The sequence below is a fragment of the Eulemur rufifrons genome, chromosome 16 (genome assembly GCF_041146395.1).
Source record: "Eulemur rufifrons isolate Redbay chromosome 16, OSU_ERuf_1, whole genome shotgun sequence".
NCBI classification, from domain to species: Eukaryota; Metazoa; Chordata; class Mammalia; order Primates; family Lemuridae; genus Eulemur; species Eulemur rufifrons.
Genome location: NC_090998.1, coordinates 72,313,410 through 72,324,551, shown reverse-complemented (window position 1 = coordinate 72,324,551; position 11,142 = coordinate 72,313,410). Strand labels below are relative to the sequence as shown.

Sequence of the window (11,142 nt, the reverse complement as noted above, 5' to 3'; positions counted from 1 at the left end):
ATCTAAAAGGTTCTGGGAATAATAGAGCCTACCTCATATGCTTTATAATTAAGTGAGATAATCCATGTAATCATCACGAAATGTTTCTCATTGTTCTTAGTACGTTTCTTGCACTCATATTCCTAGTTTCTTTCACGCACTTTTTTTTGTCATAGCTCAATGCCATTTCAACAGGCCATTTCCTATGCCTGGCATGCTCTTTCTCATCATTTAGGACTCCACTTTTTAAAGAAGGACTTTCTCATCATTTAGGACTCCACTTTTTAAAGAAGCCTTCCCTGAATTCTCAAGCAGTTAATGCCTCTGTGCTAAAATAGCACCTTGGAGGAACCTGTATCACAGCCCTTATCACACTGGATTGTAAATAATTGTTTACTTGTCTCTCTCCTCCACTGGGCTTTAAGTTCCTGGAAGGCATGGTCGGCCCTACGTCTTCATTCACTCATCATCTACTGTTTGTGTTACTGTGCTAGGAAACACTGTGGTTAAGTACTTAAGGGCCCATGTCTTGACAGATCTGCCTGGGGACAAAACAGCTCCACTTTCTCCTGCCATAACCTTGGAAAAAGTTAACTCTCTAAGCCTCATTTGTAAAGTGGAGACAACACCTTTTCTTTAAGATTGCTGTGAAGATGCCTGCAAAAAAGTCCATCCCATGGCAAGCAATCAGTCATCAGGACGAAATGCTTCTCCAACAATCCCATTTTTGGGCACCCTCACTGTAATCCTTCTATAGGGGCTCGCCCTCTATGAGTAATCCCTCGTTTAAGGATTACTCTCGGTTCTTTAGTTCTTTAATCCTTTCCCTGGTCATTCGTCCCGTTAGCAACTCTGCGTCTCAACTGCTAGGACAGGCGTTCAGAAGCCATTCTTCTTTTTCCCCGCCCCCAACTCGCTCCAAACCCATTTCCTTTAGCCTACCCCGTGTCTAAACGGTGTATCACAGAGGCCAGATTAGTGCGAAATTTAAACATCGATGCTCCCTCGCCAGGCTCTGGATAACTAGAGAGACCCACAGTTAGAAGCTTTGCTATCGAGTTTCGGTCTTGCCCACCCTTTGAGGAAGGAGCGGGCGGATCAGCCCGACCGCAGTGGTTCCCTGCAGCGCCAGCCGGGGCCGCGCGCAATGCAGCAAGTTGAATGAACGAAGAAATGAATGAATGAATGGGCTACGTCGGAGGCCGGGCCTCTGTTACGTCTCCCACCGGCGCGGGCGTGGCCGCGGCTAAGAGGCCTGCGGGCGCGGGTCCCCACTCCCACCGTCGCGCCGCAGGCTCGGCCACGAGCGCCGGAGCTCCGCGCCGCTCCGCGCCTCCTCCCCCAAGTCCCTGCCCGGCCGCGGAGCGTCACTTCCGCCACCCCCGGCCGGGATTGGGGCGGGGAGCGCGGGGGAGGGGGCCAGGTCCGAGGGAAGCCCGCCCGCGCCGGGACACGAGCCCGAGCAGGGACTACATTTCCCGAGGGGCCTCGGCGGTGGCGGCGGCGGCAGCGGCGGCGGGCGCGGCAACGTCCCCCGGAAGTGGAGCCCGGGACTTCCACTCGTGCGTGAGGCGAGCGGAGCCGGAGACAAGACCAGAGGCCGAACTCGGGATCTGACAAGATGGCCGGGCTGCCCCGAAGGATCATCAAGGTAACCGCCCGGGCCGGCCTCTGGCTCCCCGCTCTGCTCTTGTCTGCTCGGCGGGGTGGGCAGCGCGGCCCCTCTCTTCCTCCGGCCCGCGGCCCGCGCTGGGAGGCCCGAGGCGGCGCGGAGAGGGTCTGGCCGCGGTGAGGGAAGTCGGCGCTGGGGAGGGGGCTCCGGGGAGACTTCCGGCCGCGGCAGGGCAGCCCGGCGGCCGGGGCCGGGGGCTTTCAGGGGGCCGCCCCGCGGGAGGCGGGCAGGCCTGTTCCACGCGCCGGCGAGGGTGGGGCGGCAGAGCCGCGGGGCTCTGGTCTTGGGCGCGGGCCGGCCCGGGCCTCCGTGGCCTCTCAGACCACCTCCGGGCGGAGGTTGCGAGCGCGCGGGAATCGCGGCGGGGTCCGGAGTCCGGGCGGAGGTTGTGGCCCGACACGGCCTCTCGGCCTGGGACTCCCCTCTCGGCCCAGGCGGGAGCGCGGAGGTGCGGCAGCCGCGGGTGCAGAATGAATGAATCGGGAGGGTGAGGCCGGGCGGGGCCCCGAGCCCCGGGAGGAGGCTCCGGGAGGGCCGCACGTCCTGTCGCGGTTGGCACATGCTCGCCCCTGGCTGCGGGGTTCGGGGACATGGGGGCTCCGCGGCAGGCTGCCCTCGCTTCCGCGATCTCCTCGCCTCTAAATGCCTTTCCGCTCGTTATCTCTGTGAAGTGATTTTACTCTGGTTGGCAAACTCTTTCAGCACTGTTTCTGTTCCGAGGAAATAGTTTAACACAAGGTTGGGGGAGGGCCGCAGTTATGTGGATCTTGTGAAATCTTTTGCCTCTCGATTTTGTGCGCTTTAATTATTAAAACGTTCTTCGGCTCTTTATGAATACTGTACTTTGACAAGTGTACATATGGAACCATTAAATTTTGGACCTTTTGATTTTGTAAGGTCTTTACATAATATCGTCAAGTCTTCAGACGTGAGGTGTTTCTTGCATCCATGAAAACTAAACGTTAAAATCTTTTGTCAGTTCTTACGAAAGAAATTAGTTAAGCATCTTTGTTGCTCTCCCTACGCCAGTTAAAGTGACTAAATTGCAGCATATTTTGCTTGATAAAACCTGGTGAACGTGTATTTTTAATCTTGTTCGTTCTTCTAAAATTTGGGGTATTTGCATACTATGTAGAAGATCTGTTAGGCTTTGAAGGATGATGTATTATGTAGTGCTTCATGCCGTTGCAGTTAAATATATCCGAGATGGGGGGTGTCATTGATCTGCAGGTGCTTGATTTGGAGAAATAAGACGTATTTATAAGGTAGAAATTCTTAGAAATGAGGGAAGTAGAATCGATTTTCAGCGAGCACTGGAGTCTAATGTGAACTTTAATAGGGCAAAATTTGTTGTGTTGTGGATTGTCTCGGACTCTGTCAAAGGAGGTTTAATTGTCATAGGCACTGGAAGGTTCTTACAATGTGGGTTTAGTTACTTAGTTATCACTGCAGTCACATGGCCCCAATGATCATTTTTATTGAGACCTCTGTTGAACAGTGAGCAATGTGGGATGATAGAGCTGTATGTCAAATACCCTCTAGGTTTTTTTTTTTTTTAATTGTTACTCAGATTGTCCACTAAGTACATAGTGCAAATTGACATCCAAGATAATTCTCTAAAATACATAGTGAACTAAGCATTTAACATATTTTTCCATTTTTGCTTGATTGTGAAGATATGCACAGTAATATGAAAGCCTTGGGTGGAAAAATAAATTCTGTGGAACCTTGTTTATAAATTTACAGAAATGTTTTGATGGGATTATTTGAAGTCCTCATGATTCAATTCATTTGGCACACATTAATTTACACTAGGCTTTTACATTTTACTACTTAAACTAAGACAGTGATAATGGGCTGTGATATATAACCTTAATTTTACAGTACCTTGTTGATAGCATATCTCTAATGGATGGTACATTTATTTGGGTTTTATCTTTTTTTTTTTTTTTTTTTTTGAGACAGAGTCTCACTCTGTTGCCCAGGCTAGAGTGAGTGCCGTGGCGTCAGCCTAGCTCACAGCAACCTCAAACTCCTGAGCTCAAGCGATCCTCCTGTCTCAGCCTCCCGAGTAGCTGGGACTACAGGCATGCGCCACCATGCCCGGCTAATTTTTTTTATATATATTTTTAGCTGTCCATATAATTTCTTTCTATTTTTAGTAGAGGTGGGGTCTTGCTCTTGCTCAGGCTGGTCTCGAACTCCTGAGCTCAAACGATCCGCCCACCTCGGCCTCCCAGAGTGCTAGGATTACAGGCGTGAGCCACCGCGCCCGGCCTGGGTTTTATCTTTTAAAAGTTAAAATTAGGTGGTTTTAGTTTAATGTTATTTATAGCTTAAAAGGACTATTTTCTCCAATCTTTAGAAAGGATTAAAAAATTGTAATTTTTTAATGCCATACTTGTATGGCACTGTTTCATAATCAGTGAAAATGCTTATTTTTTTAGTATCAGAATGTATTTTAAAAAGTTTTCTGTCAACCAGTGTACAAGGTTCTATGTAGAATATCCTGACGCGATAGGGACATACCTTCTTTCATTGGACTGTTAATGTGTTTTATTTTTTGTGACCTTTGACTTTCAAAGGATGAAATTTAGTATTGATTATCATATCAGTGTTATATTCTAATCTAATGGAAATATTAAAATAAGGTGGCTTGATTTGGACAACTGTTAATATGATGCTTTCTACTTCACAATGATCGTTATTTACATTTACAGATTTCTTCAGCCATTTGGCCTTTGCAGAAATTTTGTGAACTAGACAATATAAGTCCAGAAACTGATTTAAACGACTTTCCTAAGGTCTTAAAACTGGCAAGCGGCAGAACTTGGTTCTTGAGTGGTCTAACTTTCCCCTGTCTCTTGTTACTATGAAATGACATTATGTACAAGTACCTTGACAACTGTAAATAATTATACAAATATAAGGTGATTTTTTTGAATTACTGTTCATCCGATTTCTATCTCACTCAGATTCCCATATCCAATCCAGTAGCAAATTCTGTAGACTCTACTTTCAAAATATATCTTAAATCAGACTCATTTCCCCATCTCTCTTAAACCTCTGTTCAGTTCCATCTTTTGTTGCCTGGCCTGCTGTGTTAGCCTATTTTATAGCAACAGCTAGGCTTATCTTTTTAAAATACAGATCATGTTATTCCCCTGCTAAAAACTCTACAGTAGAGGTTCTCAACACACTCAGAGTAAAATCTTGTCTTTCCCCACCCCTAGCTACAATGCTCTATGTGCATTTGGGATCTGCCTACCTCTGATCTCATCTTCTGCACTTCTTTCTTTGGGTCACTCCACTGCAGCCACACCGTTGGCTTTACTGTTCCCTGAACAATAGGTGGCTAAGCTTATTCTAGCCACAAGGCTTTTCTCCTGTTTGTTGCACTGCTTGCTTTGTCGTATTGTTCAGTTTTGGCCTCACAATTCATATCCTCAGAGAGGTCTACCTTAGCTTCTTTGTAAACCAGTTTCCCTCTCCCACACTTCATTTTATCCCATTATTCCCCTCTCCTTCTCTATAGCACTTACTACTGCTCAAGGTTTATTTACTGTTTATCTCTCTTCCGCCCTAAAGCTCCATGATGGCAGGAGCCCTTGGGTGACCTGGAGATGGCTCTCTAATCCTTGCACATAGTAGGCACTGAAGTATTAATTGAATGAATGCATGAACCTTAATCTCTTTGGGGAAAAAAAAAAACATTGTTATTCTCTATCATTTGACATTGTTACTGCTTATTATATTCTTTCTGAACCAATGTATTAGCTAAAAGTCTCTCTTCTACCCATAAGTTCATTTAAAAAACATGTCAATCTCTCGTATTGTTGACTAGGAAACACATATGTAGAGCACATTTGAAAGGCTCTAAAGGGTACATAGAGAAAATTAAGACTCTCTCATCTGTCTTTTAGCATGCTAGCTCTCCTTAGACAACCACTATTTTTATCGTGTATCCTTCCAGAAAGACCAGAGCGACTTAGTACATATATATTAGGCTTTTTCTCCTTTTCTTGCAAACGTTTTGATTCCCCCACCCTCCAGCCACCAATACATCTTTGAGGTGACTCTTTTTTTTTTTTTTTTTTTTAAGAGATAGGGTCTCACTAAATTGTCCAGGTTAGAGTGTGATCATGGCACATTTCCTACAGCCTAGGACTTGTGGGCCCAAGCATTCCTCCTGCCTCAGTCTCCCCATTATGCCTGCTGGCTTTGACTCACTTTTTAAAGGGCTGCTTTGAGGAACCTTGTGGCTAGATTTTATTTTAGCTAATTGCTTATTGATAACTTACATTGTTCCTAAAGTTGTGCTGTACAAACAATGCCATATTGAATAGTTTTGTATATATGCCTTTTTGCACAAGTATGAATGATACTGAGTCTTGGGATTTGTTTTTAGCTAGAATTTTTAGTTTCCTTTTTCTGTCTTTTCTCCTGGGCCAAAGCTCTTTTAGTCTCCTAAGTGACTGAACAGTTAAAGCTTAAAGTTACAAAGTAACTTTAGGTAAAAAGGCTACCTAAAGTATCTCCTAAATGAGAGGTTCTCCCTAATCGTGTCACAAAGAATCAGAGTAATTTTGGGAGCAAATAAATGAGATCTGAGTTATGGCCTTGGTCAAAACCAAATCTATTTCAGCTTTACGTGTTACATTGATATAGTGACATTCCTTTGCCTTTTCAAAAATAGTCATGAAAATGATAAAATATAGGTTTAAGAAACAATAAGTTACCCAAAGAGTTGATTTTTTTGATTAAAACCTACCAAGCCATCCTGCTGAGATTAGAATTTCACTAATCTTTCCCGAAATTTACTTTTATTTAGTGAGATTTTTGTTTCCAATTCTTAAAAATATAATATTATATGATTTTGCATTGAGACTTGAGCTTACTTTTTGAAAAAATATGTTTTAGAAAAATGCAGGTATCATGTTTTTCCCATTACTATTTAAAAGCCACTCATCTGATAGGTATTCTAGTGCATAAGGTTTGTTTCTTATTTTTTAAGTAAGAAAAGTGATTTAGAAAACTCACCTGTTTTTAAGCCCTGAAAATCTTTGGCTGATAATGGTTTTTCCCACCTAAAAAAGCATTAAAAACTACCATGATGAAGAAGGACTTGTTATGAAATATAATTAAAATCACCTTTGGAAACAGATAAGCTTATATAGTAAAAGTTTGACCAGAAATAGTGTGGTTCTTATTTTTTTTTTTAACTTGTCCCATTTAAGAATTTTTCTGACTACTTCCCAGGAAAATAAGCTGTATTTTTTTTTTTACATATGACTTCTGGGGATTCAGGTTCTTGCCAAGTTTGTTTGTGGATTCTCTTGGTCTCCATGGGCTCCATGTTAAGAATCTCCTGGACTGCTTTTGGTAATGACTAAACTTTCAGGCTATCAGGATACTACTGCTTTAATATGCCATCTACTGTTTTGATTTTGAAATGTGGACATAACTGAAAGTAAGTTAAAAATAGCAGCCCGTTGAGTATTATTTTTTAAGCTTGTCTGTGTCAGGCATTTCTTTCAGGCCAGATTGATCAGCTCCTATACAATAAAAATTGAGTTTTGTCAAATTATCAAGCACTTCCTTAGTTTTCACTATTCTAGGTGATGATGAAATGTTACACATTTGCTTTGTTGAAGTTCAGAGTTTTTTCCACACGTGTCGTGACCACTGTTATCATAACCAGAGTTTTACACATCAGAGAACATGTGTTCTTTTCTTTCTCTGGTGAGGAATTTGTAGGTCGGAGAAGTTGAATAACCAGGACTCCTGACTAGAAATTTGGTGCCTCCCATTTTTTTCCTATACCTTCTAGGACGGTTTACCTGTGTGTAAATGGATTTAAGAAGAAAATAACTTATGCTACAGATCCAAGTTGTATAGATTCTGAGCATACAACTTAAATCTGTTATAATGAGTTATGGATGCATATGCACTATAGAAATAAATAGAAATAAGGAAATGAGGACAGCAGCATCCCGCAGGGCATTTGAACATTACAGTTGCAGTCATCACGGTTCTGATGTAGGTGCCTAATTCTTATGTTATACAGTATTAGCTTTCTAAAAACAAAAAAGATCTGAGAGGTATAGTGTATGTAGTGATGTTACATCAAGAAAAATATTTAAGTGTGAAAAATGAGTTGGACTGTTTTATTATAGTGTTGAAATTTTCTTTGCAAATGTAGTGTATGAGGGAATCAACATGAATATAAAAATTAGCCAATCAGCTAACTTCAGCTAAAATCTTAGCAACTTTTAATTCTTGCCAAGTGAAGTGAAATGTGGCCTGAGGGTCTCTGATGGCAGAAACATGATTGTGTGGTTCAAAGAACTGGTTAAGAGACCTTAGAATCAGCAGAAAGAATTCTTAATTATTCATTCTTTAAACAGCAACATGACACCACTGGGTGCATTGTAGTATATTTGTTAAAATCCTGGATGGAGGTATTTTAAAATTCCCTGCGAGTACTTTAGGCATAGACATTTTTTTTTTTTTTTTTGAGACAGAGTCTCACTCTGTTGCCCAGGCTAGAGTGAGTGCCGTGGCGTCAGCCTAGCTCACAGCAACCTCAAACTCCTGAGCTCAAGCGATCCTCCTGTCTCAGCCTCCCGAGTAGCTGGGACTACAGGCATGCACCACCATGCCCGGCTAATTTTTTCTATATATATTTTTAGCTGTCCATATAATTTCTTTCTATTTTTAGTAGAGATGGGGTCTCGCACTTGCTCAGGCTGGTCTCGAACTTCTGAGCTCAAACGATCCGCCCACCTCGGCCTCCCAGAGTGCTAGGATTACAGGCGTGAGCCACCGCGCCCGGCCTAGGCATAGACATTTTTATAATTCTGAATTGGCCAGTAACTGAGATGCTTCTAAATAGGATTCTGCTGTTACTTATGTATGTATGTATGTATTTAGGAGTTGGGTCTTACCCTGTTGGGCAGATTGGAGTGCAGAGGTGTGATCAAGGTAACCTTGAACTCCTGGGCTCAAGCGAGCCTTCTGCCTCAGCCTCCCAAGTAGCTGAGACTGCAGGCACGCACCACCACACCCGGCTAATTTTTCAATTTTTTTGGTGTGAAAATGGGGTCCTGTTATGTTGCCCTGGCTGGTCTAGAACTCCTGGTGTCAAGCAGTCTTTCTGCCTTGGCCTCCCAAAATGTTGGGATTACAGGCATGAGCCACTGTGCCCACCCCAAATTCTGCTGTAATTTGAAGTACTGTTAGACATTGGTTTCAGAATCTAAGGTTGATATACTTTGCTTTTTAAAAAAATTGGCTATTTTATCTTCAGATTGTCAAACTCTCCTTTACTTTTCAACACCATCACATTGTGTCTCTGTCAGTTTGGTTAGTTTTGGGTAAATGAATTTGTATTTTCAAAGTCTTTTGAAAAATATAAAGTCTAGGGATTGAAGGCATTGTAGTTAAGAAAATACTAGAAAGAAATATAACAAATGTTGTCTTTGTGTCATAAGACTACTGTTGATTTTTTATTCCTCTGCAACTTTCTAAGATTCTTTTATAGTTTATACTCAGGAAAAGTTATTTCAGTAAGTAGCTGTGTTTTTGGTGACTCGTAAGGACAATAGATGAGGCAGTGGCAAATGGCTTTAGTAATCTAGTAAGAGCCCAAGGCCAAATTTCAGTCTTCCATAACATCCTGATTTGTCTGCCTTTTTATTATCCATTTATGAGATATGTTTCAGTTTAATTAATTGGACATTTATTGAATGCATAATATATATTCAGCACTAAGACAGGTGAACATGATAAGCATCCCTGTCTAATGGAAAACACAGTCATGAAATAAGAAATTACAATGAGGTGTGTTATAAAAGAGGAAATGCAGGGAATTTATCATAGTCTAAGGATGACGGAAGGATATCTGTTGAGGAACTGTTTTTAAACTTGAAGATTGGGAGTTGGCCAGGCCAGGAGAAGGAGAGAGTGTTGAGTGAGTTTTGAGCAAATGGAATAGCAGGTATGAAAGCTGGAAGGAGAGAGAGAAAGTGAGTATGGCATATTCCTGAAATACAGTATGTATGATGGATAATGTCTTATATAATTATTACGGTCTCATCAAGAATTTTTACTGTTTAATTAGTAAGTTTAGAGAGATGACATCTAGAACTATTGGGCAAACGAAGCATTTCTGAATTGTCAAATTCAGATTTCGTCTGTAAATCATAATCACCAGAGTGCAGTGTGGCAAATATTCTCAAAGTGATGTTGGTCATACAGTTTTTATTATATAAAAATAAACATATTTTATCGATGCTATTATATGTACTGGGCACTGAGGTTCTAAGCATGTTATTAAATACATGCATTAATTTATTTTGACAGCAATTTCATGATATGGATATTAGTGTTACCCTATTTTATAAATATGTGAACCTACACAAGGGGTTAGGTAGTTTATAGAACTGTGATTTGAACCTAGGTGTTCTGAGTCTATGGACAGATAGAATACGCCAGAACCTATCTACCCCTAGATAATAACTGGTAATGCATGTGTTTTTATATCATTTGGACAAATTAAGTGGAAACGTATTCAAGAGCAAGATCTAAGTGCTTAGCTTTCTTTCCCCCCCCCCCTTTTTTTTTTTAAATCAAAAATCTGCTATTGTCGCTTTTTCATGGGCACCAGACCCTGTTTAGTGATATAGTTCACCTTAAGAGGGAATGCCTCTGGTCTGGGTAGCATATTCCCTCCTGCCCTTCTGTATCCTGGATTTGGGGAAGTTTGTGGTTCTGGTGAGGAGAGACTAAAGAGCAGGTAATTCTCTCTTTCCTGCTATTTCTTCCCGGAAAAATATACAGTCTTGCATTGCTTTATGATGGGGATACCTTCTGAGAAGTACATCATTAAGGTATTTCACCATTGTGTGAACATCGTATGTACTTACACAAACCTAGATGATATAGTCTACTACACACCTGAGATGTAACATAACCTATTGCTCCTAGGTTACAAACCTGTATGGTGTGTTACCATGCTGAATATTGTAGGCAGTTATAACACAGAGGTGAGTATTTGTGTATCTAAATATAAAAGGTATGGTAAAAATATAGTATAAAGGTAAAAAAATGGTACACTTGTATAGGGCGCTTATACCATGAATGGAACTTGCAGGACTGGAAGTTGCTCTGGGAGAGTCAGCGAGTGAATGTGAAGGCCTAGGACCTAGGTCATTAGTGTACACTACTGTAGACTTTATACACGCTGTACATTTAGGCTATACTACACTTACATAAAAAATATTTTTCTTCAATAAGGTAACCTTAGCTTATTATAACTTTTTATAAACTTTTAAATTTTTTAAACTTTTTGACTTGTCAAAACACAAACACATTGTTCAGCTGTATAAAAATATTCTTTATATCCTTATTCCATAAGCTTTTTCGTGTTTTAAAACTTTTTAATTTAATTTTATTTTTTTACTTTTTAAGCTTTTTTGGTGAAAAACTAA

General features: G+C 41.5%; 1 protein-coding gene across 1 annotated transcript in view; it reads left to right on the top strand.

The window, feature by feature from the left end:
• Positions 1-1,510: 1,510 nt before the first annotated feature.
• The window catches only part of UBE2N (ubiquitin conjugating enzyme E2 N), a 31,097-nt gene continuing 21,465 nt past the window's right edge, over positions 1,511-11,142 (top strand). The window contains exon 1 of the mRNA XM_069490044.1: positions 1,511-1,630. Coding sequence (XP_069346145.1) covers positions 1,601-1,630 — 30 coding nt within the window. The 5' untranslated portion in view covers positions 1,511-1,600. The remainder of the gene's footprint in view (positions 1,631-11,142) is intronic.